Source organism: Podarcis liolepis (assembly GCF_965112155.1).
Source record: "Podarcis liolepis genome assembly, chromosome: 15".
Classification (NCBI taxonomy): Eukaryota; Metazoa; Chordata; class Lepidosauria; order Squamata; family Lacertidae; genus Podarcis; species Podarcis liolepis.
Window position 1 is genome coordinate 17,254,190 of NC_139566.1, and position 27,959 is coordinate 17,282,148.

General features: G+C 47.5%; 1 protein-coding gene across 1 annotated transcript in view; it reads left to right on the forward strand.

Annotated features, from left to right (window-relative positions):
- The first annotated feature begins 459 nt into the window (after nucleotides 1-459).
- Nucleotides 460-27,959, forward strand: part of SMG5 (SMG5 nonsense mediated mRNA decay factor) — a 32,908-nt gene continuing 5,408 nt past the window's right edge. The window contains exons 1-20 of the mRNA XM_083478097.1: nucleotides 460-797; nucleotides 5,503-5,601; nucleotides 6,753-6,876; nucleotides 8,483-8,639; nucleotides 10,862-10,951; nucleotides 11,512-11,601; nucleotides 13,012-13,090; nucleotides 15,466-15,591; nucleotides 16,742-16,810; nucleotides 17,489-17,697; nucleotides 18,557-18,694; nucleotides 19,752-20,471; nucleotides 21,264-21,433; nucleotides 22,238-22,313; nucleotides 23,497-23,672; nucleotides 24,150-24,308; nucleotides 25,135-25,194; nucleotides 26,217-26,376; nucleotides 26,796-26,886; nucleotides 27,872-27,946. Coding sequence (XP_083334223.1) covers nucleotides 712-797; nucleotides 5,503-5,601; nucleotides 6,753-6,876; nucleotides 8,483-8,639; nucleotides 10,862-10,951; nucleotides 11,512-11,601; nucleotides 13,012-13,090; nucleotides 15,466-15,591; nucleotides 16,742-16,810; nucleotides 17,489-17,697; nucleotides 18,557-18,694; nucleotides 19,752-20,471; nucleotides 21,264-21,433; nucleotides 22,238-22,313; nucleotides 23,497-23,672; nucleotides 24,150-24,308; nucleotides 25,135-25,194; nucleotides 26,217-26,376; nucleotides 26,796-26,886; nucleotides 27,872-27,946 — 2,954 coding nt within the window. The 5' untranslated portion in view covers nucleotides 460-711. The remainder of the gene's footprint in view (nucleotides 798-5,502; nucleotides 5,602-6,752; nucleotides 6,877-8,482; nucleotides 8,640-10,861; nucleotides 10,952-11,511; nucleotides 11,602-13,011; nucleotides 13,091-15,465; nucleotides 15,592-16,741; nucleotides 16,811-17,488; nucleotides 17,698-18,556; nucleotides 18,695-19,751; nucleotides 20,472-21,263; nucleotides 21,434-22,237; nucleotides 22,314-23,496; nucleotides 23,673-24,149; nucleotides 24,309-25,134; nucleotides 25,195-26,216; nucleotides 26,377-26,795; nucleotides 26,887-27,871; nucleotides 27,947-27,959) is intronic.

Genomic DNA, 27,959 nt, shown 5'->3' on the forward strand with positions numbered 1-27,959 from the left:
TTAGCCATGAAGCTCACCTTGGGCCGGTCCTGCCCTACCTCTCAGGGTTGTGAGGATTAAGTGTGTGTGTGTGTGTGTGTGTGTGTGTGTGTGTGTAGAAACGTGTACATCAGATTGAGGGGAAAAGGTGTAAAAGACAGCAAAGCAAAGCATCCACCGCTTGCCATCAGGCCACCGAATGCTCCCTCTTCACTTTTCTAGATCTATGCATGTATATGTATGTATGTATCTATGCGGCCCTGGCGGTCGGCGTGGGGTGGCGCTCACGCGCGCCAGGGCCGGTCTCGCGAGAGGCGCGGGCGAGTTCTCGCGCGACTTGGCTGAGGTGGGCAGCCTCCTCCTCCGCCGCCGCGGCAGCCCCCGGGATCCCGATCGCGGAAGGAAGGAAGGAGGAAGGAAGGAGGGAGGGAAGGGAGGAAGCGCGCGCACGGCGGGGCGGGGGAGGAGCCGCAGCGCGATGGCTGCCGGGCGAGGGGGCCGCCGGCGGCAGCAGCAGCAGCAGGCTCGGCGGCAGCGGGGGAGTCTCGAGAGGCAGGCGGCGGAGGAGGAGCAGCAGCGGCGGCGGCCCCTGAGGCAGGGGCGGCGGGACGAGCAGCAGCTGGAGCGGCGCCGCGGGGAAGGCTGGGCCTGGAGCAGTGGCGGCAGGTGGAGCTGCTGAGGGAGCCCTTCGGAAGCCGCCGGCCACACGCGAGGCAGGCCCGGCTGGGCGCCATGAGCCAAGGCAGCGGAAGCGGAGGAGGAGGCGGCGGCGGCGGGGAACCCGAGGCCAAAGCTCTCCACACCAAGAGGCTCTACCGGTGAGGGAGAAAGGCAGGGAGACCCCAACCCCATCCCCGGTTTACCTCCCTTGGATCCGGGCCTCTTCCCCGCTCCCTTTCGCTGGTCAAATGTTAATATATCTATCCAACTATATCTACGGAGGTCACGGTGGCGGGCATGGGTCCCCCCCCCAGACCGCTCATATTTCTAACTCGCCCCACAACCAGCCTCGGGGCGGGGGTGGTGGTGATTTCCCCGGTCCCAGGGTGGGTTACAAGAATTAAAACGCAATACTGGGACCCAAGGCTCTTTCTTTCTCTCTCTCTCTCTCTCTCTCACACACACACACACACACACTCACACACACACACACGGTTGCCCCCCCCCCTTATCCTCTCGTGAGGTTGAAAGGGCACAACTGAGTGGCCTAAGGTGCCCCCTCTCCCTCCCCCGTTTTATGTTCTCACCGACCCTGAGGAGGGAGGATAGGATGGTCACCATTATTTATTAGCCACCTACGGACCCAGGGTGGGTTACAATTAACGCCCAATATTATGACCTGGGGATCTTTCTCATATCCGTCTTTTCATCCTGCTGCCCTTTTGGGTCTCTGAGAGGATAAGGGGGGGTGAGGATCAATTCCCCACCTAAGGACCCAGAGCAGGTTACACCTGTTTAAACCCAAGGATCTTTCTCATCCACCCACCCATTATCTTTTATCTTCCTTTGCATTTTCCTTTGCAACCCTATGAGGTGGCCACCCTATTTTGTATTTTTAGTGACCCTGAGAGGGATTGTATAGGTGAGGGGAGCTGTAAAGGCCAAGGTGCCTTCTCACCCCACCTTTAATCCTCTTGTCTTCACCCTCTTCACCTCTCTTGAATAGGTACCTGGTCAGTTTAATCTTAATGTATATAAGGCAGAATATTGCTATAATATATCTATTGGAAGTCTGAGAGATTAATGTGCAGCCCTGAACAAGAGGCTAGGTAAAAGTTGTTGTCATTGTTATTATTCTTATTACTAAAATTATTGTGCACCTTTCACCAGGAGGTCCCGGGGCAGATTACAGCAATTTCAAATTCAGAAATTTAAAATAGTTAAAACTTATTTTGTATAGCTCAAGGTTCTTTCTAACCTCTCACACACCCTTTATTCTCTTTATTCCCCATGAGGTCAAAAGAGGACAACTGAATGACATACGGTGCTCCCCCTCCTTCCCAGTTTTTTTCCTCAGCAATCCTTAAGTGAGGATGAAAGAGGGTGACTGAATGGTTCTGAGGTGGAACAGGGTGACTGAATGACTCGAGGTCTCCTCCCCATCTTCTGAGCAACCCTGTGAGGAAGCCTGAGCTGAACATGTGCCAAATCCCTTCATCCCCATCTTATTGTGAAGGGGTATGCTGTGAGAGAGAGGCTGGACCAAGGTCACCCAATGGCAACAGGGATTTGTACCTGGTTCTCTCCCAGCCACCCATTTCTGCCCTGATCCCACAGATAGCTTTCTGTCTTTGATGGAGCTTGGCAAGGAGGAAGCTTTCCTTAAATCTGGCAAACTCTCGCAAACTTATGGATCCATCATTCTTTTTTTCTCTCCACTGGGTGATAGGAGGCATTTGCAATTATTTTATTTCACCTTGCTCTGTTGTTTTTTTTAAAAGGTCCAGCCCTGCCCTTTTTTTAATCCACCCTGACCCTATCAGCCAGTTTCTTCTCCCATTCCCACTTAAGCAGAGTACGATGGAGCAGGAAACCCAGAGTCAAGGGTGTAAAGAAATTGACAGTTTCTCCATCCCAACCCTTTTTTTGGCAGGGCAGTAAAGGCAGACACTCTTAAGTGATTCTCTTCTGTGGCACTTAACAAAGCCCTGTCTGCTGCATTCCCTCCATCATAATTTTCAGAACGTTATATGGAGGCAGGTTACTTCACAGATGGATTATGGCAACTCTCAGTGGCTATTCCCAGGCCACTGCATGCAAGTTGAATGCTGGATGCACTTTGTTGCCATGTCCCTCTGCTTCATAGCATATCACTTCAGAGTAAATAATTCTGTTCCTTTCTGTCCCCACCTCATCTGCTTTCCCTGTGGCTCCACATAGATTCTCCTGTCTCCTTCCTGACATTTTCTTAGACAGCAACCTGGATTTAGATCCTCCGGATGTTGCTGAACTACAACTTCCATCAGCCCTAGGCCAAGGACTGGGAATGCTGGGAGTTTTGAGTTCAGCAACGTCTGGAGGGCCAAGGGTTTTCCACATCTGGTTTGAGACGGAGTGGCAAACCCATGAAGCAGATTAGGCCCACCAGTACTCATTTTCCTCCCCATAATAGTGCTGGGTTGGGAGGAAATATTTAAAGCTCTACATATAGCCCAGCAGGGTGATGGGGTGATCTGAAGCTCCGATGCAGTGCCGGGATGAAATTAGAGGTTTAAACCTTGTCACCAGGTACTATGACAAGGATATGTGTGCTGTGTGCCTGCAGGTGTGAATGGTTTGTGAAAATGCTCATGAGAGAGTGGCACGTGACCCTTGGAGGGTAAGTCAGCCTTTTTCAAGGTTAGCTTTCTATGGTTTAGGCATTTCCCTGCCACATCATAGGTCACATAGCTGTCTTTTTGTGGAGGGCAGTGCGGAGTGAAGGTGGAAAACTGATGATGTAAGTGGTTTTTCTAAGGTCACTTAGTGAGCCTTTGGTTGAGTTTGAATCCTTGGCCAAGTACAGCTGAGGCTTGAGATGCAAACAGCTTTCCCTGCCTTCTTCCCTACAGTCAAAATGCTTGTCATTGGCTTGTGTTCATGGAGCATGGTATGCATTGCCATTTTCGGGTCTTTTAATAGACTGAGGCATTAGACTTGCTTTCTGCCAATGAGAAAACCCAGCAGTAGGTATCGAAATGCGTCAGCCAGGTCCAGTGCCAACCTCTTAATACCCCAAAGTGGCACTGCTTTCAGTTATATTGAAAATATCAAGTAGTTGGAAAGTCAGTGCTTCTTAACTGTGAAGCCTTTAGGTTTGCTTAGAGAGTAAGGGGAAAGGGTGTGTTTGAAGCCTGGTGCTGAGCACCAGATGGCTAACTACTGCCCCAAATAGTCTTCTCGTATTCCTTGCAGGTTTCTCCAGCTAACTTTCCTGCTTCAAGGTACCCTGCACAAAGTTGCGCTGTACAGTACGTGTCTTTCTCACTGTCAAGTGAGCCCAAGTCACAGCTAGATTCCATGCCCCCCAGCCAACCTTGCCTGTGTTTTGTTTCTATTGTGCAGTCCCCAAGCTCAAATTTTCCCTGTGCGGAATCTTGCTTGCAGAACGTCCTTCATTTTTTAAGGATGGGTACTGTGGGTCTATTAACGTGGACACGTTACCTGTGTCCATGCCCATTTTTGGCCCGAGCTGCCCCACCCAGTACTGGCATGTGGCCCCTGGAAGGCTTCTCACCAGAGAATGGAGCCCACCCTTACATTACAGCCTTAGAACCACATGGTATTTGGCACCTGTGCAAGCTTTTATATCTTGGAGTGGGACTTTCCTTCCAGAGCAGTGGCAGCAAGTTCAGAACTTGAGGGCAGAAGCTGCTTGGGAGTTGCTGCTTTATGGGAATAGGTTGTGTATAGGCTACCCTTTGCACACACAAACATACCCAGAGTGTGTGTGTGTTTATTGCCTGCCCTTCAACCTAAGGTTTGGGGGTGGGTTTTAACATTAAAGCCCAACAACTTGCAACTATAAAAATTGGACCTAAAAGCATACACCTCAAGAGGTTTGCTTCCAATATCTTCATCTGGAAGTAGGTAGCTAACATTCTGTGGGAGCAAAGGAGGGAACAACTAGAGTGTACTCTCTAGTCAGGATTCAGCCACTGGCAGTTGGAGCTATGGACTGTCTCCATCAGTGGAGACTAGCCTGTCAAATGTGGCTGTTCTTTCTTCCTAACAGTATAGACTCTGAAAGGGTGGGTGGCTCTGTTAGATTCTTGCCTGAAAACAGTCTAATTACACCGTGACAGACTTATTATGCTACAAGCATTTGTGGACTAGAGCCCCTTGTCAGATACATTTTCAGCTGCTGCTGATGTGGATTGACGGCCAGGGAGTAGCAAGTGACGTGCTAGGTCAGGCCTGAGCTCCTCCATGCAGCTGAATTCTGAGGGATGCTTGGAGAAAGGAGCAAGCAAGCACCTGAACTGGCTGCGCATTGCTTAAAACTGGAGGCTTGCCTCTTAGCTTAACCTTGCAGTAAAGGTAAACACAGTGACCAAAGGTAACTAGCCAGGTGGTGTGGCTATTGCACCCCAGAGTTCTATCTTCAGAACTTGCATTTTTGCAAGTGCCACATGCTGTTCATTCTGCATTTGTGAGGAGTCGTTCCTTTTGTGTGGCTGCACTGGTGCTCTGGAACTCCCTGCCAATTGACATTAAGCGGGCACCCTCACAATACTATTTTAGACACCTGTTGAAAATGTTTCTGTTTCAGCGGGCTTGTCCAGGCACATGATTTGGTTACATCTGTTTTTAAACTTGTTTTAGTGTGTTTAAATGTTTTCAGATGCTTTAAAATGTTTTAAATGTGCTTTTATTTTATCACAGTACAGTATTATTTTGTCCCCCATGTATCTTGATTGGGTGAACAAGCTTTAAGAAACCCAAGGAAAGGAGGAAGATCATGGCAATACAGAATTCCCATGCAGCTCTCAAAGCTGTGTCTTCCTTATGTTAATACTTGCTGTTCTTCTGTGTCTCTTGTAGAGCTGTGGTAGAAGCCGTGCATAGACTGGATCTCATTCTTGGAAACAAGGCAGCTTATCAAGAAGTTTTTAAACCAGAGAACATCAGCCTGAGAAACAAGTAAGCAAGCTGAGTCTCTCTTCCTTTTTTAAGTTTTGTAGTTCACTTAGGGGCATGGTCTTGAAGGCACAAGATCTACCCTTGCTGGAACTAAGCAGGTATGGGAGGGACGCTTTGCATGGACTTGTGCACACTGCCTTCAGTTTCATGGAAGACCGGATATAAATGGAATAAAAAAAATACTTGCGGAAGCTTTATATTAATGATATGATATATAAGCCTGCCCTTTATCGGGCCAGTGGATTATTCAGTGCAGGATATTGCTTCGTTCTGCAGCAAATTTCAAACTTGTGGTCAGAGCTGTTGCTTTACACATAATGTTGTTTGGGAACACCCTTGCAGAAAATTTACCCCATAGTAAAGTTTACCTAGCCTATTCACCTGCACATACCTTTGTTAATTATGTGACACAGCAGTAGCCTGAAAAAACTATGGGTGTGTGTGTTTGTGGGTGTGTGTACAAGGGGCTTGTGCATTTGGGAGTTCAGCGGAACTTGCACAGAAGAAGCTTCCAAACAGACTGCTCCAGCTCTCCCAGTTTTAAAAAGCTATCTTGCCTAGAGACAGTGACCAGGCAGTCTGGAAGGTAGGCTGACTGCCACCATGTCCTGCTTTTTCCTTGGCTATTTAGTTGCCTCAACTATGTGGGGCTTCTTTTTTTAGTATAAAAAATATTTTACTGCTTTTAAAATTTTAAAATAAATTTAAAATAGAATAAACTACAGCAATACTAATTAGTCATTTCTCAGGGGAAATGCCATAAGAGCAGCTTAAAGTTGGAACTGCTACTTAAAACAAGTTTATACCGCATATTAAAGTTTCTAGTTCAGTAAGTCCCTCCAGATGTTTCTAAGGGTTGGGGAGGTTGTCTTGAATGATTGCTATGTCTCATATGGGATGCCAGGTATTGTAAAAAGTGAAGGGTTCATCTGGCCTCTGGCTGCCCTGTCCTGACATTTTGTGTTAAGTTGTATTTTGCTAAGCTGTATTGTGCCATTGACCCAGATTGCAGGATGCAGTGGAAGATGGGTGGCTTCAGACTGCACATCTTTTTGTTCTGCTGGGAAGGGATCATAGCTTAAGTGGCTGTTCTTGCTAAGTTGAAGGCTAACCCCCCTCTCTTTTGCCCACTCTCCAATTTCCTGCTCTAGGTTACGTGAACTATGTGTGAAGCTGATGTTCTTGCACCCAGTGGATTATGGGAGGAAAGCAGAAGAGCTGCTGTGGAGGAAAGTTTACTATGAAGTCATTCAGCTCATTAAAACAAACAAAAAGGCAAGCTGTCTTTGAACCTTTTTGAAAAAAGCATGTTAAAATTGAAAATAGAAAATAATAATGTACTCCTGCTTTCCCCAGCCTGGAAGCATAGTTCAGATGTAAACAGTAATAGCAAAGTTCCTACAAGACCTGAAGTGTAGAGAGACTGAAAGTTGGTAATATCAGTATGAAGGAAAATGTTAACACAACTGTATGGCCACCGGTCCATCATAAAAGTTGGTGGGATTTTTGTTTGCTTTCTGGCCACATGATGTTTTTGTGTCAGTTTTTCAGAAAGTGTTATGTCCCAAATTTCGTTTCCCCCTTGATTTTTGCATTTAAACCACTGGTTCTGAAACTTTTGGCCCCCCTCCCTCTTGATTCCATAAATTCACCCCCAGTGCCCCGTATCATATAGAAAACATTCAAAGTAGCAGCTTGCACAACCCATTCAGGAAGATAATAACACAATCATATTCAAAACTGCAACGATCAAATGCACATTTATTCAAAATCCAATTAAAAGTATGTAGCTTAATTCACCAAAATGGATGAACTTCATTCTGTGATACCAGCTTTTCAAAGACTGATAGTCATTTACACTTCCAGTGCCCCCATGCTGCCCCTTGCATCCTAGTGCTCCCCCTTAGTAATCAGCCCTGGGGGCAGTGTCGCCCATTTTGGGAACCACGGATTTGAACCCGTTGCTTCTTTCCAGTTTCTAGCTACCAATATTCCTGCTGCCATTAATAAGTAAACAATTAAATGTTTGTACTCAACCCTTGGTTGTCTCCACTGAATATGCTCAACACTGCTATTTCAATGGGTTTCTTTTAAAAAGATTTCCCCAGTATTTTATTTCTACAAATACCTCATCCCATGACTCAGATCTCATCCTTGATCTTGTTGCTCTAACATGTAAAGGCAGCAACATAAAGTGGATGAGCTACTTCTCTTGTGGGGTCACAGTGGTGGTTCTTAAGCTGCCTGCAGCCTTGGCTGCAGATTACACAGAGCAGCACCCCACATGACCCCTGGTTCTCCTGACTTTTTCCTTCCTTGCTTCAAGTCTGTGGAGTGAATAGTGCATAGAAATGGCTACGGTCATGGAAGCCTAATTAAGGAGGCAACAGACGGTGTACTTGCATGCAAAACTCCTTTTGTCTGCAGCATGCAGAGGAAGGCTAACTTTTCAGTTGGTGATTGCTCCTTATTATCAGCTGAGGGGAGAGAACAGCAGCAACCACTACCCCAAATCCCCTTCCGTTGTCTTAAGGGAGGGTGCAGCTTTTCGTAAGCCCACCATTGGAGAATAGCGGAGTTGTACTCACTTTCCAAAGCGTAAAAGCCATAAACTGACTTTTCACCAGCAAAGTAGCCCTCAGCCTGGCACAGCTCATCCGTGGTAGGGAGACGACAAGTAGCAAAATGCCGGTGGCAGCCTACACATTGCAAGTTCTACAGAAGAGGGGTGCCATAGAGTGGCCAGAAAAAAAAGAGTTTTCTGCTGAACTTAGCTACCTTTTGAGAACAGGGAGGGGGATGAAGGTGATGGTGAAGCAACTGGGGATGTGTTCTAACTTTATTTTCCCCTCCCCTCTTCTTTTTGCTCCCCACCCCACAGCACATTCACAGTCGCAGCACCCTAGAGTGTGCCTACCGGACTCACCTTATTGCTGGCATCGGCTTTTACCAACACCTTCTTCTGTATATCCAGTCTCATTATCAGTTAGAGCTGCAGGGCTGTATTGACTGGACACATGTTACGGATCCTCTGATAGGTCAGTATCCAGATGTTGGCATGCATTTTATTTACCATTCATTTATTGCATTTGTACCCCTACCTTTCACCCCAAGGTAACATCCGTGGTTTTCTTCCATCTCATTGAATACCCACAACAACCTTGTGAGGTGGGTTAGGCCAAGAGGCAGTGAGTGGCCCAAGGTCACCCGGTGAGCATCATGGCCTAGTAGGGAATTGAACCCTAGCAATGGAGGCAGATTTAAAAGCCAAAGCTATAATTTCAATGGGCATACACTATATCTGGCCAGAGTGGGAATGGTTGCAACCACTTGAGCCGTATGGCTCCTAGGATGGCCAAGTGTCCTACTTTACGGGGGGGGGGGGGGCAGTCCTCTGAAGGAGCATGCAGTCCAAGTCCAGTTTGAAAATAAAGAGCTCTGAGAAGAGCAAGTGGGGGTGGTTGTGGGGAACCTTGAAATACCTCGGCTGCAGTTTGAGCAGGCACACATTATGTTTAAATGATGGCAATGAGCTTGATGGCCAACTAGGGATTCAAGCCCTTCCCTTCCAGGTCTTAGTCCAGCACTCTAACCACTACTCCACACAGGCTCTCTGTTTTAAGAACATTTTATTCAATGCAATGGTTACTCAGATCATCTGCACTTACCCATTTATTTACGTAACGGAAAAGCTCAGTATCTGAGATGTCCCTCCCATTGCAAACTTTGCACAAACCTTACGAAAACGATGAGAGCACCCAGCTTTTAAGAACAAGGGCAGAGGTTACCTTTTAGTGTGGCAGGAACCACCTCTGGGATGCCCTCCAATCCATAACATACACATACGTCATTGCTCCTCCCCATATCCAAGGTGGGTTGATTATCCTGGCCATGTTGGTATTTCTCAGGAGCACTTACGATGGTCTTTCTTGACTGGGCTGTTGCAGCATTTTAACACACATTTGGGCAAGACAATCAGAATTCAGAAATTTATACATGATTGGCAGTCAGATGACTGACTCCTTGAAAAAAGGGAGTCCATACTGAAAAGTGTTTAGATACAGATATTTTATTTTAAGGTGTTATCAGTGTTATGCTTAAATCTAGGAAAGTGAAAAATATGAGGTAAGGTGTTGTTTTGTATAGAATTGTGTTGTGAGTTTTGCATTTCTAATAGGGCTTACATAATTCACTTCTTTCGTTTAAACACGTATGGGTCTTATCCATCTGTTAGATGGGGCTTTACAAAATGGCATCTGGGTTGGTTTTTACATCTTTGCTCTTGGTGTAATTAATCTTGATTGCATTATAAGCTGCTGAGTTCTCAGTAAATGACATAACATAGAATTTTCCAGATAGTTTGTGAAGGATCTGGTTTTGCAGAGGCGTTTGGGGGAGGAGTGGGATCAGATGGCCAGATGAGTCCTTTGACCTCTGTGAGATGGCTAGAAACGGCTTTTTTGTTCACTTGGACATGCTCAGTTCTTGACTGGTGGGAGTCCATCGCTTTCTTGATGGCTGCCTTCCAGAATGATGCACTGAGAGACTCGTGTCCTTGGCAACCATCGCTGAGAGAATCCCATTAATACTGCTGCAGAACCTAAGCCCTCAGAATGCCTTCTAATCCACACTTAAGATTGTGTAGCTTTTGACACATTAATTGCACTTTGAAATCTTACCTGGGTTGCTATTGTGGTAGGGGCAAACTAAAATCCATGGTTTTGGGGCTTAATAGATGTCCAGAGTATGTATGGATGTCATTTTTGTTCCAAACATTTCTTACAGTACTCTAGTACAGAAATTAAGGGGACCTTTTTGTATTGCATGTTGTTCTCCAGCCTTTGCCAACCTGGTGTCCCCCAGATGTTCTGGATTACAAACTCAGCTGGCTCCAGCCAGTGAAACTAAGACATCTGGTGCACAGCAGGTTGCCGAAGGCTGTTTTGCTGTCATGGCTATTGAAGCCGGGTGGTGGACAGCATAGGACTGAAACCCCACCCCCTTGGCCACATGAGGTCATCTCTGCCCCCCTGAGGCTGTTCAAGCTTTTTACTTTTCCAAAAATAAAAGCAGAGGCTTTCAGGAGATCACAATCTGCAGTTTGTGTGGTCTATTTGTGGAAGAAGCCGAGCCATATGAGCAAAGGCAAGCATGATGGTTCTGGTGCAGGCAGACTCTCCACCATCGGTTTAGAGCCCCAGCTGCCTTGTTCTTGAGCAGTGCCCACCCCAGGTTACCATATTCCTTGTGTCTTCCGTAGGCTGCAAGAAGCCTGTATCTGCATCGGAGAAGGAGATGGAATGGGCACAGATGGCCTGCCACCGGTGTCTGGTTTACCTGGGGGATTTAGGTGAGTGCTAATAGTGGAAATTGGGGTGCTGCTCTGGCCCAGTGAATCCACAGTTTTCTTACATTGCAGAGGAGAAGCAGACTCCATTCATTACCAACTAGCAGAGCCCTAAATGGCTTCGGACTGTCTCATCAAAAGCCCCTTTAATAATTCCCTATGTGAACTCTGTGTAGATGGCAAGGATGTGCTAATGATATTCCATGCTTGCTGGGCTTCCTCCTTTTGTGGTTTTTCCTTAACCTCAGCTTAAGACTCTTCCAGGATTCCCCCCCCCCCAAGTTCTGGGGATTGGGAACTAGAGTTATCCTAGTAGAGTTGGAGGCATTTATGTTGTGTTTTTAGATATTGCATTGGACTTTGGTAACTTCAAGAGGATTGTGAAAAGTTATTTATACTTTCCAACTACCCAGAGATGTGAATTTGTTCCATTTATTGAATAAAGCCTCACCATTTCACTTGCCCGTAAGGCCTCCCACATGGTTTTATAGCATTGTGCTGCAATTCTATACCTTTTCTTACTGCAATCCATAAGTCTCTTGTGTGTGCTTCTTCCTCATCAGCTCGGTATCAGAACGAATTAGCAGGTGTGGACACAGAATTGCTGGCCGAGAGATTTTACTATCAAGCCCTTTCTGTTGCACCACAAATTGGTAAGTGTTTAGTCCATGTCTTATGATCCTTCCCCCAGATTTGTCTACCAGGCAATTTTGTCTTCAAGTTACTAGCCCATTGGAATGTTTGCCAGCCTGCTCACAATTAAGATGGTCAGTATTTGTAAACTACTGCCCTGCCTCGGGCTGCTCTTGGCTCTTGTTAGAGGCAATGGAGCAAGGGATTCTTTGACAGATCTGAGCTAAATTGGGCCTGTGATGGTTATCTCTCAAGCTGAAAGCAAAGTGGATGTATCACGTACATGCACACTGTCCTTCCTGTGTGTTGTCTGCTGAGAGAAATCCCCAGTACTCAACAGCTTCAGGACTTTTCCTGTTTTGTGGAAGCACATCTCTGGGCCCACCCAGCCCGTCAACCATGGATGTGGGAGAACGATAGCATCGCAATGTACCTCCATGACTTCTCTCCCTGGATTCAGAGGGCTGTGGTGGTGTTGGCAGTAACCTTTCCCACTGTTGCAGCTATTTTCTCTTCCTGGTTACTCTGGACAGGAAGGCGGTGGAGAACCCCGTGCCTCTCTCTCTCTCTCTCTCAGCTAGCACAACAAGAAGTCACTTAATTGGCAGAGCCAACCTTGCCAGTCTATCAGCCAATTTTTATGTATTTAAAAATGTGTCCCTTTCTTTTTGAAGAACTGTTTCCACAAAGCAGCTTCCTGTGTCCAATAAAAAACAGTTCCACAGTTCAAACGATGTTCTTGGGTCTGTGGAAGCTCAGCCAGTGTGTATCCTGCCTGTAAAATCTTGATGACAGCTGTAGGACCAGGCTGCACAGATGTTTTGAAAGGTGTTTTGGCTGCTTCCAGGGCTTTAGACACAGCCTGGCCATAAAGGGAAGGCCTGAGGGATTCAGGCTTTGCAGGATGAATGATCAAGCTCCCACTCCCTGTCACTTTTGGGTTCCTCTTAAGTTCTGCCTTCCAGCTGCTCAAATGGTGGAAATGACTGGATATGCCTTTCTGGAAGGAGCCCATCTCCTCTGGTCCTTTATGGGCTCTAACACAATTCCTTCTGCAGTCTTCCTGCAAAGTAAGGAAGAGCAGCCCCTTGTACTTGCAAAAAGGCCATGGGTTGTATGTATGTATGAAATTTCTATGTTGCCCTTCATCTGAGGATCACAGGGAAGTTTACAATATAAAAACTAAAAATTGCATACCATAGTAACAAATAAAAACAATAACCCCCCCACAAGTGTATGAGTAGACCCATTGAAATCAGTGGGCTAAGCTGATCGTGCCCTCTGATTTCACTGGGACTGTTCTGAATATGACTTGGTCAGGTACAGCCGCAGATGCTAGGTGGGATTCTAGACTCCAGGGTTTTTGGCTGCTGTTGGGAGATTTGGACAAGCACATGTGGAGCTGACTCACTTCTGCCTTTTTGGGACAGGTATGCCTTTTAACCAGCTGGGGACACTGGCGGGGAGCAACTACTACAACGTGGAAGCCACCTACTGCTACCTGCGCTGGTGAGTGTGACTCCCAAGGAGAGCGAGTCCACCTGTTGCTTTGGGGCAGAGAGGACTTTTCACTGTGCAGTGTATCGCCTGTTGACTTTCTTGCTCTGTGCATAGCTGGAATGTGGTTCCCATAGCTGCCTAACCTGACTGCCTGGATGCTGGTTGCTCTGTTACAAGTGTGCGTGCAGCCTGTGCCCTTGGGCTGTCAGTCCTTGAAAAGCAGCTAAAAATAAATCAATCCCAGGAACTTGTGAGCGGGGTGCTGTGTAGCTTTCAAGTCGGTTTTAGGCACCAAATTCCACAGAATTTCTGCTTTAATTATTTTTAAAATACATTGTAAACTTCAAGTGAGAGATGAATAAGTCTCCCCAAAGAGGCCTGCCAACTCAGAAGATTCCATCGTTGCTAGTATGTCTAGTGCTGTCACCTCTCCAGATCTAAGTTGGTTCCAATATTGTACAAATGGGGTTCATTTTTTGTTTTGGAAATGTGCTTGTTGATCGAGTCTTTCCACTCCGCAGATGTTGGAGCTTCTAGGCTTGCTTAGAAGCATAATATCCCTTCCCTCCTAGACCTTTTAAAAGCAAAATTATAACAGTTTCCGGTGGCTTTTCCTCTTCCCCTCTAAAGCTGTTTCTTACCACCTTCCTGAAAAGGTGGGAAGACCTCATTCATACTCTGAACCCTGTGGCATGCACAGGAGCTTCAGTGAAGAGGCAAGGCATTCTATCATTTGTTTATTTATTTATTACATTTATAGCCCACATTTTGTTCAGTCAGCTCAAGGTGGCGTACATAGTTCTCCTCCCACCCACCCCCAATTTATCCTCACAACGCTATGAGGTAGGTTAGGCTGAGAGTGAGTGACTAGCCCCAGGTCACCCAGTGAGCTTCATGGCTGAGTGGTGATTCGAACCCTCGTCTCTCCAGTCCTAGTCTGACACTCTAACCACTATATCACACTTGCTCTCTTAATTTGTGTCATTGGAGAGAGTCCTGTTTCTGACAATACAAAGTAGGGAATCCCACGCTTTTCTTTCAGAACTCTGTGGAGGAGGGTGACTATGCTAGACAGAGTGGGAAAGTTATCCTAGTTGATGGGTATGTGGAGCTCTGTGACTTAAAAACATGAGCGACTCTGCCTCTCTCATGTTACATTTTAGATACATACCCAAAAGCTGTGTGTGTGTGTGTGTGTGTGTGTGTGTGTGTGTGTGAGTGTGTGTGTGTGAGAGAGAGAGAGAGAGAGAGATGTTGGTAATTTTGTCAAATGAACAGGCACATGAATGAGAGAGGATTAGCTGAGGTTTGCTCAGTGGCAAACATGGGGTTCTTGCTCTGGAATGGTGTGAATCAGCCTGCACGCTTGGGTGTGTGAGTGATGCTTGCCGAAGTGACTGAAACCAGAGGGGACACTGAATGAGATTTCTAGTGGTTGACAGGGGAGTGCTGTACCTTGGGTTTATTGTGAAGGGAAGGAGTCTGACCTCACAGGGATTGCACCTTCTCCCATTTCCGGCACAGCCACAAATATGAATTTTGAAGCTTCTGTTTTCAATTCAGTGCAGCTAGTCATGTTGCCTGAACTTGGCAAACTATTATTAATTATGGTTTGTTTGAAACAAACCAGCTTCAAACTCTGGTTTGTGCTAGCAAGCCATGGTTATGATTAGCCACAGTCTAGGCATCGAATGGGACGTGGGTGGCGCTGTGGGTAAAACCTCAGTGCCTAGGACTTGCTGATCGCACGGTCGGCGGTTCGAATCCCCGCAGTGGGGTGAGCTCCCGTCGTTAGGTCCCAGCTCCTGCCCACCTAGCAGTTCGAAAGCACCCTTAAGTGCAAGTAGATAAATAGGTACCTCTCCGCCAGGAAGGTAAACGGCGTTTCCATGTGCTGCTCTGGTGCCGGTTCGCCAGAGCAGCTTCGTCACGCTGGCCACGTGACCCGGAAGTGTCTGCGGACAGCGCTGGCTCCCGGCCTCTAGAGTGAGATGAGCGCACAACCCTAGAGTCTGTCAAGACTGGCCCCTATGGGCAGGGGTACCTTTACCTTTAGGCATCAAATACAATGCTAAGCTGTTTAACTGAAACCAGAAGTGAAAAATTCTGAACTTCTGCTTGGATGCCAGGAGGAAGGAAATGTCATTCTTAACAAAATATGACATCTGGATGCAGCCAAGGCCTTGCAGAGCTTTGCTCAAAGTCTTACAAGTGTAAAACTAGTTAAGTGAAACAAGCCAAGAGGTGCAAACTTGCTTGATTTCAATAAATTCTACAGGTGGCGAAATTCTGCACTTTTGACCTTGTCAAGTGTAACCTGCTGCTTGTTTGGGGTTTTACTGAGAATTTAACATTTCTGCTTTTGGGGTTTTGTGCCTGTTTAGTATCCAGTCTGAAGTGTCCTTTGAAGGTGCTTATGGGAATCTCAAACGCCTGTATGATAAGGCGGCCAAAATGTATCACCAGCTGAAGAAATGTGAAACCAGGAAACTGTCACCCAGCAAAAAGAGGTAAGGGCGTAATGTGGTTCAGTCCTGCGGTGAGCAAATCTCAAAATCTGTCCAGTGTTCTGTAGACATGTCCAGAGGTAGAGTATTATTCAGCCTCTGTGAACATTACCTAATTCCATAGAGAAACACCTGTGACTGACCCCAGCGGGATGACATGCCAATGAGCACATGTAACCCCCCCCCCCCCGAATTTATTGGTTCGATGGATTGTGATGGTTTCCTAATAGTCATCTGGAGTTAACACTTGCAATTTGAGCCTTAAGGGGGAAGGGAAGGAGGGACGCACCATTTGTGTGGTGCTGCATGTGAGAATTGAAATGCAAGTGGATGAGACAGTGCAGGCTGTTTGGGTGTGCAAAGGTGTGTTACTGCCCTCTTGTTTACCATAACAGCCTATTTCATGAATCGGGAAAGTGATGCAGAGAGAGAAATGTCTGGTTCAAAGCCAGCCTGAGCTGAGGTTTATATGCAACACCTTGGCCAGTCCAAGCCTGGCCCTACTAAATTTTAGCGATAGGTTTTCTCAGCATTAAGAACGTGGTAACTGAGGGGTTATGAGAGATGAAAAACTGTGGCTTTGTGCAATTGAGGCTTATTCAGAATTAGGACTCTCACTCCTTGTCTTTCCTGACTGCTCTTCAGTTGAGGCTCCAGTGCACTTTGGTGAGTGAAGTAGTCCTTTGCCAAAGCTGCTGCTGTTTGGTTTCAACTCCCTCCTATTCCAAATTGGAGAATGTGTCTGCCACATACTAATATTGGCTGTGCCTGAAATTTCCTTTGCCTTTGTGGTGCTGGCTGCATAGCTATAGGACTTCCTCAGAGTCTTAAGAAGCATTATATTACAAGGGGTGAAAATGACCAAATGACAAGAAAGAGAAGGAACAGTCCAGATTCTGTGCCAAGCAAAGTGAATGCAATCTCTAGAAAATAAGTAGATTGAGTAGATTTGCCACAGTTCCCTATTTTGCACAAATGCCTTCTCCTTTGCTGAACTTACTTTGTTTCTAGTAGCCTTGGGAGTGGAGCTAGAGCTGTTGGGCACTTAGGCCTTATCTGAAACCACTGAAAAATCTTCCTTGACTACCTCCTTGGGATAATTGTGCCCTTCCTCCTCTCTTTCCCTCTCCCAACTCCACCCCCACCCCCGCAGGTGCAAAGACATTAAGAGGTTACTGGTGAGTTTCATGTACTTGCAGAGCCTCCTTCAGCCAAAGAGCAGGTGAGTCTTCTGCGTCTTTATTCTTGCTGTGCTGTTTTGTTAACTCCTGGTAGATTATGTAGCTGAAGCAAAGCACTTTTACATTGGGATAATATACTGGTCCAAACAATCTCAAGGGCATTGAAATAACTTCCCATGAGGGGAAGGAGAATTCCTTGCTCCAACACTCTTCTGCATTTTTGTCATGGATTGACAGCATTGCCTTTTCACCGGTTGAGAGTCTCCCACCACTAGGGAGGATGCATCACCCTTGGCCCTTGAGAAGGGCCATAGCTCAGCAGTAGAGCATCTGCTTTGCATGCCAAATGTCCTGGGTTCAATCCCAAGTAGGGTTGGAAAAGGCTTTCTGCCTGAAACCCTGGAGAGCCACTGCTGGTCAGTGTAGACTATACTGATCATATAAGGCAGCTTCTTAAGTTCCTAATTTGTCGGGCGAGTCTAAAGCACCTTGGGGAGAATGTGCCCTCAGATCAAGTATCAGGGTTGCCTGGTTCTTAGTTACCCACTTGTCAGCTCAGCCTCTGCAGATGAGGACTCTGATAGCTCGTTATGGGGGTTGCATAACCACTGTGGCTGCCTAGGGTTTGGAGAGGCTTGACCTGTTTCAACTGCTTGCACCTCCTGTTTGCTGTGGGACAATCCTCTGTGGCTCATCTCTCCTTGTCACCCACCTCTCAGTTCTGCAGACTCTGAGCTGACGTCTCTCTGCCAGTCAGTACTGGAGGATTTCAACCTCTGCCTCTTCTACTTGCCCTCTTCGCCCAACACGAGCTCTGCCAATGACGACGAAGAGGAGTGCGAGAATGGCTACTCCTTCCTGCCAGACCTCCTCATCTTCCGGATGGTCATTGTCTGTCTGATGAGCGTCCACAGCCTCAAGAGGGCAGGTAAGCAGCGTGGCTGTGTGTGGTGTGTCCTCCTCTTGCAGACTTGGTGTGCAGGTTTTAAGCTGCCCTGTCGGCCTCTCATTATAATATGATTGGTTGCACTGAGCTAGCATCTCTCAAACTCTTCCTGTTTCCAGAACAGCAGCAAAGATGAGGTGCTTCAGCATCCACTTCATAAAACATAGTCATTGACTCCTGGGCTCAGGTGCTCACAAGAGTAAATCTGGGATCAAAGCATTTTCTTTTCATTTCACTTTAAATTTGTATTTTCATAGAGTTCATAGACTCAAAGAGTCTGGATATTTAGCATATCATCATTAGCATTTATTAAATTTGTTAGTTGCCTTTTTGCCATGGCAATTTGAAGCAACTAGGATGGGATAATAAATTAAAACATCCCACTCGCTCTAAAAGGCCATAGATAGTTCAAAGCCAAAGGCCTGGTTTAAAAGGAGTGTTTTTGCCTGGCGACTGAAGCCTATGTAATGATGACACCAAGTGAGCCTTCTCAGGGAGAGCATTTCACAAACAGGGAGCCAACACTGAAAAGGCCTGATCTCAAGTTGCCACCCTCCGGACCCTCCTGTGGAAGGGGGCACATGATATATGCAAGTGGCTGAATGGAGTTCTTAGTTTTGTTGCAGAAAGGCTTTTTAAATCTCTGAATAACAGTGAGTTGACAAGAATTTTAACTTTGATCACATAAAAGAAGCCCAAAGGCATTTGGGTGCCTGCAGTTGAATAAAGGTAAATGCATAATTATGGAGTTTGCTCCCCCACGGACGTTGCAGGCACTGTTTTTCCCATTCAGTTGCCAGCTCCCCTTGACGCTGATGCTTCCTCATCTCTCTCCTTACAGGCTCCAAGCAGTATAGTGCAGCCATTGCATTCACACTGGCCCTCTTTTCGCACCTCATCAACCACGTCAATATTCGCCTGCAAGCAGAGCTGGAAGAAGGCGAGAATCCAGTTCCAGCCTTTCGGAATGATGGCACAGGTGAGGGCTGCAAGAAGGGTTAAGTTTGCCCATTCTAAGATCCTTGCCTTCCATCTTCCACACTGCGTTCTGCTCTTGTGACGAGGCAGGCAGTGGTGAAAATAATCTGGTTAACAGTTATTTACTTTTCCTAGGGGATCCTGGGAAGTTCTTTGGGGAGAGTCTGTAAGAACTTGAAAATAGCCCTGCTGAATCAGACCAAAGGCCTGTCTGGCTCAGCACCTTGTTTACAGAGTGGCCAGCCAAATACCTATAGGAAGCAGGGAGACGGGACCCAACCCCAGCAGAAGATAGTAATCGAAGCCAGTGATAGCCTTTCCAAACCCCTTTTAAAGCCATCCAAGTTGGGGGTCATCACTAGATCTTGTGGGAGTGAATACCTTAGTTTAACTTACGTTCTGTGTGCAGAAGTCTTTCCTTTTGCCTGTCATGACTCTCCCACCATTCAGCTTCACCGGATGAAGATAATAACACAATACTGTGGTACCTTGGTTGTCAAACTTAATCCGTTCTGGGAATCTGTTCGACTTCCAGAACCGTTCGAAAACCAAGGCACGGCTTCCAATTGGCTGCAGGAGCTTCCTGCACTCAGTCGGAAGCCGTGGAAGCTGTGTCAGACGTTCGGCTTGCAAAAAACGTTTGCAAACCAGAGCACTCACTTCCAAGTTTGCGGCGTTTGGGAGCCGATTTGTTTGGGAGCCAATCCATTTGACAACCAAGGTACCACTGTAAAACTATGAACAGCAACAGTGAATTGCACAGTAATTAAAAATTCAGTTAAAACTATTTAGTTTAATTAATTCAACAAAATTTATGAACTTGATCCAATGAGACCAGCTTTCCAAAAATCTGACACAGTCATTCACACCTCCAGCACCCCCTTCCATCTCTTGCCCCTTTGCGGCCCCCCCAGGTAATCCTACCGCCACCCAAGGTGCCAACTTCAGGAACCACTGATATAACGTCTTTGTGGCAGGTGTTGCAACGAAACAGTAGTCAAGCCGGTTTGTGTATCTTTAGAGTTTCCAAAAATGTGTGTTCGGCTGCTCTTTTGCAGAGGATCTGGAGGCCCGGGAATCCTTGAACTCCATTGAGAGAGAAGCCGAAGGGGACCTGGCCAACCACCGACCCAGCGAGGAGCAGCGGAAGAGCGAGAGCAAGAAGGGCAAGAAATACTCACGCCTCTCCTGCCTGCGCCGTCGCCGCCATGTCCAGAAGGTGGACGAGAGTGACCTGAGCGAGGGCTTCGACTCCGACTCTAGCCCGGATTCCACCAAAGGGAGTGACGGCTCAGAGAGCGGCTCAGAGAAGAGCGACGAGGAGGCCGAGGCGGCTTTTGACGTGGAGACCGACTCGGACATGAACAGCCAGGAGTCACGCTCAGACCTGGAAGACATGGAGGACGAGCCAGACGCCGAGGGGGGCAGCCAAGCCAAGGGCATGAAGAACGGCGCCCCGGAGGCTTTGGACTCTGCGGAAGGGGATGTTGGCAGGCTGGTGGACTTGAAAAGCCCTGGCGTTGCCAAGACTGAGCCCCTGCTGGAGCCTCCTGCGGCCAACGGGCCAGGCTTGCTGGGCGCCAGTGATGCCAGTATAGCCAGCAACCTCCAGGCCATGTCCACGCAGCTCTTCCAGACCAAGCGCTGCTTCCGACTGGCCCCCACTTTCAGCAACGTCCTCCTCAAACCAAACTGTGAGCTGCCTGCCCCGAAAGAGGTGGCGGACAGCAAGCCATGTGTCAATGGGGACGTGGAGAAGTCCAAAATGACTGAGCAAGGTGAGAGAGAGAGAGAGAGAGAGAGAGAGAGAGAGAGAGAGAGAGAGAAAGCATGTACGCTAGATTGGAAAGGAGGTCCCTTCCATGAGTGGAGAAAAGGGTGTGTGAGCAGAAGTGGGGTGGAAAGACCTTAGGATTTTGTAGAGGGTGATTGTGGGTGAGATCTGGCTGACACAGATCCCGGTTGCCAACGCAGAGGTGTAAGTGGGGAAGGGGGCAAGATGAGAACTCCTTTGATATCCATTTCAAGGCCAGCATTAGCTATGCGCCCCCAAAACATTGCTGTCTTAAAGTGGGGTGACAAACCTGTCTTCTAATCTTTGACATTGTGTCCCCATCTGCACTATACATTCAAAGCAGCATATCACAGTCGTGGCTTATTCCTCCTAAGAATCCCAGAACAAACCTCATTTCCCAAGATTCTTTGGGGGAAGCCATGACTCTTTAAAATGGTATGGTGCTGCCTTAAATTTATACTGCAGATGGGGGCAGAAGCATGGCAGAAAGGAAGTTGAGGCAGGGCGGTGTACTAAATTGTGCACTAAATCTCCTTCTCCACCATCCCTACTCGTAGGGAGTGATTTTCTTTTCTGTGAAGGTGCCAGCTACTGCTTTTCATCACCTCTAGATTAAAACTTGATAAAACCTCTTGATTCCCAGGGGCCAGATAAAAAGCACTTGGCAGGGTAGGTGGGTGTCTCTCCTCTGGAGGAGAATTGCATTTTCCAATCTGCACTCCTTGTTTAATTATCTAAGTTCCTTGTTTTTAACGATCCGTTTGTCTTGTCCAAGACGATGTTTCTGAGTCGGAAGAGAGCGTATCTAGCAGTAAATCCTGCAGGAACGAGCGTTCTCTCCAGGAGAAGCTGGAGATCATCACCAATGAGGGGTTGCTGCCGACTGTCAAAGTATTTCTGGACTGGCTGAGAACCAACACTGATCTCATCATCATGTGTGCACAGGTAGGGAGGGGTAATGGGGGAGAATCCCACTTACAATACTTCTTCAGCTTACACCTCTGGGCTGTTGAATGAGCCTCTATCTTGTGCACTCAACCACTGCACTTGCCAGCCTGTATAAAGCAGTTTGCCATTAACTGCTAAAAGTAGAAGTAACTGATAAAAGCAGTGGATCCCAAAGTTGGTGGTACCAGCCCTGGTGGGGCGGTGGGATTACCGGGGGTGTGTGGGGGGGTGCGCATGCGCGCTAAGAGTCAAAGGGGCGCTGGAGGTGTAAATGACCCACAGTTCTGATATTTATCAGATAAATCGTAGGGAAAAGGATGGGATTTCAAGTAGACCTCAAACTAATGTGAGGGTGACAGACCCATGCCTTCAAATGCACACTTCATGTAATCCTTGTGATTTAAAGTAGCAAGGGGAACTGTGAACCCTTCCCTCCCAGGTAATTTTCTCCCAGCTGAGCTTTATTCCACAGTCAAAGCCAAGCTGGGGAAGAAAGGTGGGTGGGAGAGGTTGAGTGTTTCAGTGCCCTATTCTTGCCCCATTGCTACCTTAAATCTACACACGCACACACCCTCTTGCACTTTATTTCGAGTGCAACCTTCAAGGGCCCCCTGCTCTCAGCTGTAGTAAAACGGACATCCCATTTTATCCTGGTGCTGACTTTGTGTGGTAGGTTAGGCTGGGAGGTGGTAGCAGCTGGCCAGTCTGAGCAAGGGCTTGAACCTGGATCTCTGGCCCAAGTCCTAATATTCAACACATGCTCAACTTCCATTTGTTTGCGGTGCTTTTTCCCTTCTCCAGAGTTCTCAGAGTTTATGGAACAGACTTTCTGTCCTTCTGAACCTGCTTCCTTCAGCTGGAGACCTTCAGGACTCAGGTAACTTTTAGAAGAAATTTCCTTTTCTAATGTCCCCCCACCCCCCACCCCTGACACTTGAATTTCAACTTCCTGTGCAGTTCAGGCACTCTTGCTAGTTTCCTGGGTCTTTTTCCTGCTTTACACCCAGTTTTTCTGCTGTTTTTAAATGGGGAGAGATGGTGGGAAGTCTAGTCACACAAAGTTTAGTCACTTCTTTGAACCTGGAATCTTCAGTTTGCAGTCTCCACCATCTCTTGGTGAACCAGGGAATGTCCCTTGCTGGAAACCCTTGGAGACCTACTGTCCCAATCTGCATAGACAATACCTGAGCTTGGTAGACTTCTTACGTTCTTCTGGAATTCCATTGCTTAGCTCCAGAAGAACGTGAGAAGTCTACCAAGCTCGTATGCTATGCAGTGGAGTAAGCACAAAGCCCCTTTCTGTGGGAGCAGCTCCACCAGTTCCACCTTCAAGGCCACACTTGCTTACCTGATGGTGGCTTGTCTGGATTCAGAGAGGGAAGCTCCTGCTGAGGTCTTCTGTATGCCTCATGAAAAGAATCAGGATCGTAGAGTTGGAAGGGATCTCAAGGGGTATCTCAGCCAATGTCCTTCAATGCACAAATAACAGGTGCAGAGTCCCTGGCAGATGCCCCCACCCCCGAACTCTGTTCAAAAACCTTCCATGATGGAGAGTCCACCAGCTTCCAAGGTTGTCCGTTCCACCGTTGAATAGCGCTTACTGTCACAGCTGGTCATGATATGGAAATGTAATGAGCCACTTTACACAGAGTCAAGTTACTCATCTAGCCTAGTGCCGTCTACCTTGATCTGGCAACAGCCTCTGTGTGTGTGTTTGTTTCCCATCCCTTCCTGGAGGAGATGCTGGGGGTCGATCTGGGGAACCTTCTACATGCAGAGCATTTTGTCTTCCACTGAGCTACAACCCTGTTCTTCGAAGGAGACACAAGCATCCCAAGCCAGGAGCATCTTCCCCCTTTGGGCTTCCTGCTGGGCCGACTCCCGTGCGTGGCAGAGTCAGAGCTGGCACCATGAGGAGTTGTGGAAGTCCCAGTTTTAGACTAGACGTGCCCTTGAGGACTAGCGTTTTGTGTGACTTTCTAGTTGCTCCTTCTGCCTCTGTGACCCAGAAATATAAAGCCGCCGTTCTGTCCCCTCCCATCCCCACTGCTGATGCGCAGGGCTGTTCCTCTGCAACGAGGTGAAGAGCATGCTGCCTGGGTGTGAGCTGCCAGACTTGCCTGCCTGCCTGCTGCTCCCAGAGGACATGGCCCTCCGCAACCTTCCCCCGCTGAAGAACGCACACAAGAGGTTCAACTTCGAGCAGGACAGGCCCCTCCTTGCAGAAGTGGAGGAGGTAAGAGGCTGGTTTTGGTGCTGGATTTCAGAAGTCATGGGAGGCTTCTGGACTGGGGGGGGGGACGTGAGGGCAAGTAGAACCTTTGCTCCAGGACTTCAGGGGTGGGGAACCTCTAGTTCGCAGGCCAGTCCTGTCCCACCAAAGGAGCCCAGTTTGGTGTGCGAGGCTATTTTCCCAAACCACGCCCACCTGTCAGTCAGCTGGTGTCGCTGGGTGGGGTTTGATCCTTCTGGCCTAGGAGCTCTTTGCAGGGAGCAGGGCTGAACATTCCCTTTGATCCTTTGCAGCGAGAGGTCAGCCAGCTTGGCCCATCCTTTGCCCTCCCAAGTCCCAGCTGTTCCTGTAGCCTTTCAGGTGTTCAGGAGGGGAGCTTTTGCTTTGCTTTAGTGTGTGTGAGCTCCCATCTCGGCCTCAAGTGGACGCGCTCCCTGCCCTCCCCACCCACCAGGTCCTCCTCCTCTTTCTTCATTACAGTCCGTGGTTCGCATCTGTTGCATCCGGAGTTTCGGACACTTCATCACCCACCTGCAAGGCAGTATCCTGCAGTTCAACCCGGAGGTTGGGATCTTCATCAGCATCGCTCAGTCGGAGCAGGACGGCTTGCTCCAGCAGGCCCAGGCCCAGTTCCGCATGGTGAGCTTTTCCAGGGTGGGCTGGAGGGGAGTAGTGGGATAGAACAAACATGCTCCAGTGAAGAGCAAGGCTTGATAGCCATACAGGAACCTCCTCTTGCATTCCCTGTCTTGTCACATGCCTGTGCATTGCATTGCACAGCTCTTCTCTTCCATTTGTGAGTTTATGTCACCGGTGAAGTCTGAGAAAATATCAGAAAATGCATGGGAAGCATCTGATGGAAGTTTCAGGGGTGATGTGGAAGTGAGTGGCTGAGAAAAGACTTGTAGTAGCCAAGTTTCTAGTCCTCAACTTAGCACTTTCTTTGCCCATTAAAAAAAAAAAACTAGGGAAAGTGTAAAAATACTTTACAGTGTTATTTCTGTGGCTATCAGCAAAAAGAAGGGTCCTTTAGACTGTTTGCAGACTACATTTCAACTAGGGGATGGGGAGAGTATTCAGAGCATGCAATTTTACACTGTTTATATTGTATTGCATATTTAGGCCTTTGTGACCTTACAGTAGATTTAGTTCTTATATTTATATGCCACCACCTCCTCCAAGGAGCTCAAGGGGCTGTACATAGTTCTTCCCCTGCTCCCCATTTTATCCTCAAAACAATCCCTGTGAGGTAGGGTAGGCTGAGAGGTAGTGACTGGCCCAAGACCACTCAGTAAGCTCCACGGCTGAGTGGGAATCTGAACCCAGGTCATAGTTCCAACACCCTCTAACCATCTCACCACCCATGGATAGCGAAAGGAAGTGGAGGAACCATTCCAGAGTTGTGGAATGGGACCATAGGTGCAAAGGCAGTTTGACGTGCATCATTCCCTTTGCTCTCCCTTAGGCCGCTGAGGAAGCTCGCCGGAACAGGCTCATGAGAGACATGGCTCAGCTTCGGCTGCAGGTATGATGATGGACTGTGCATAGATGGGGGAGGCAAGTGCAAGTCAGTGGAGGCCTCCAAATACCGGGGGTGGGGGGTGGGGTGGGGAGGCTGTATCGCTTGTGCTTGCGCCTGACATAGCTTGCAATTAAAGCACCTGACTGAATGAGGACAAAGCCAGCAGGTAAGGTTCCCATCCTGCGCTGTAAACTGGTCAGGCCTATCAGCTCTGTTGGTCAGAACCTGGGGTACCAATAACAGCGAGTCTTCATGATTGGTGGAACTGGTTCATAATACCCATTCCCCGTTTGTAAGAACTCAGGGTTGCAGTGTGGCCTCACCCACACTTGGGAACTCCCTGCCTATTGACAGCAGGCAAGTTCTTTTCATTGTACTCTTTTTTGCGCCAGCTAAAAGTCAAGCCTACCAAGTGGTTTAAAAAGATGGTGTGAGTTTTAATCTGCTTTTAGTCTGTTTTAACTTTTCAAAAGTATTTAAACTATTGTTAATTTTTGCTATTGATAATTTTTGGTAAACTACTCTGAGGAGTAATGAAAAAAAAAATCAAACAGTGAATACATTTTATGAAATAACTAAAAAATACAGTGACCTACACAACCATGCAGGGAGAGGGAAGGCCAGAGCATATGCTTTATACGCATCGTTCAGTCCCTGATTTATCCTGTTAAAAGATGATCTTGAGCAGTTCGTTTTGAGAAAGATTTCCTGCCTGAGACTCTGGATTCTTGCTGAAGCCGGTTCTGTGAAATCTTGCCACGAACTGAGTCAAACCATACAAATCCCAGTATAGTCTTGCCCTTTTCAGAGTCTCTAGCAGAGAAGAGTCTTTTCCCCAGCTTCGCTACCTGGAGTTGTGTGGGGTTGAACCTGCACCCTGCTACATAAAACGTCTTGTACTCTGCTGGATGGGCTGGTCATCTGACAACACAGGGTGGGCCACTGAGAACACTCCTTAATGGATTTGGTGCTCTTGCTCAGAGCTTCTTCCCTAAAGTCTCCTGCTTCCTTCTCTCTTTCCCCAGCTGGAGGTGTCGCAGCTGGAAGGGAGCCTCCAGCAGCCCAAAGCACAGTGTGTGATGTCGCCCTACCTGGTCCCCGACACCCAGGCTCTCTGCCAGCACCTCTGCACCATCAGGCAGCTGGCTGCCAGTGGAAGGTTTATTGTGATCATCCCACGGACAGGTAAGTGGCCCCTCCCACCACAGGGCTAGTATCCTGAGCAGGACAATTGCTGTTGCCAGGTAGTGAAAGGGTTGATTGCCCTGGGCGGGGGGGTGAGTGAGCCAAGCAGTGGGGTTACCTGGGGGGGGGGTGCTAAGAGGCAGTTGGGCAGCTGTATAACCAGTGCAGGCTCATCTACTTTGTTGACAATTAAACTAACCAGTTTAAATTGGAGCTTTAATAAATGTGTGGTTGTTAACTATTTACTGTGTGTTTCTTAGCGGGTTGTGCAAACCGCTGTTCTGAACAATGCTTTTTATAGGGTAGTGGGCACTGGGGATGAGCTTGTGGAACCAAGGGGGCAGTGACCAGGAAAGTTGGGAACCTCTGCCTTAAGGGAAGCAGAAGATGTAACCACCTTGTTTTTCTTTGATCCTTAGTAATTGATGGCTTAGACTTCCTGAAGAAAGAGAATGCGGGAGCTCGTGACAGCATCCGATATCTAGAGGCAGAATTTAAAAAGGGAAACAGGTAGGTTGAGCCCCCTGGTCAACAGTATTCATTTTCATTGTACACTGGAACAGGTAATAAAGAACCGTGTTTAAGAAGCAGCCTCTCTTGGGATGGGTCGTTAGGTTGTATTTTACATATACACCCTGACCAGGCTGCAGTTCTCATATGTAAAACAGCTGTTTGGGTCCTGCCCTTGAATGTGAATACCTGTTTGCAATAAAAATTTGAACATTGCACCTCCATCCCTTTCCCAGTATAGGTGTGCAGGCATTTGATGTTTTTAATAATAATAAATATTTACAGTAGTACCTTGGTTTGCAAACAGTCTGGTTTGCATATGTTTTGGATTACAAACACGTCAAACCTGGAAGTGCGTGTCCTGGTTTGCAAACTTTTTTTGGATTACGAACAAATTTTTTGGGAGGCCCCATTGGCGAAAGCGTGCCGTGGGTTACAACCTGTTTTGGTTTACAAACAGACCTCCAGAACAGATTATGGTTGTAAACCAAGGTACCACTGTATTTTGTTTCTTTTGATTTCTGCTCCACCTTTTAGGTCAAGTCTTTATAAGTCAGCTTACCATAAAACTTAAATGCAGTACAACAGTGGAATAAACACCATACAGTAAAAAGCAGCTTCTGATAAAATTGCAGTAAAATATTGTAGGGCCTCAAGCAAGGGATTTGAGCAGAGTTCTCCAAGGAGGGATCCCACAACTGTAGGGCCACCACTGCCAGGTGGAGCCTTTTAACTTTGATGAAGCTTTTGGGAAGAGCTGGGTTCAGATTCTCTCTCGGCTTGATATTGGTCATTGAGCAAATCTTCCTTTAACAACTGGCTTCTCTCACCTGCAAAACACGGACACTGGTTAGCAGGGTTATTGGGATAAATAGGCATAAATGTACTGCAAATTACTTTGCAATTTCAGCTGTGCTGCAGAAGTAGCCTGATCAGCATTGCACTCACGCACACATCCACCCAATGTGTGATCTTCTGTCTCTAGGTACATCCGCTGCCAGAAAGAAGTTGGGAAAAGCTTTGAGAGGCATAAACTGAAGAGGCAAGATCTAGATGCTTGGTAAGCATTTGCT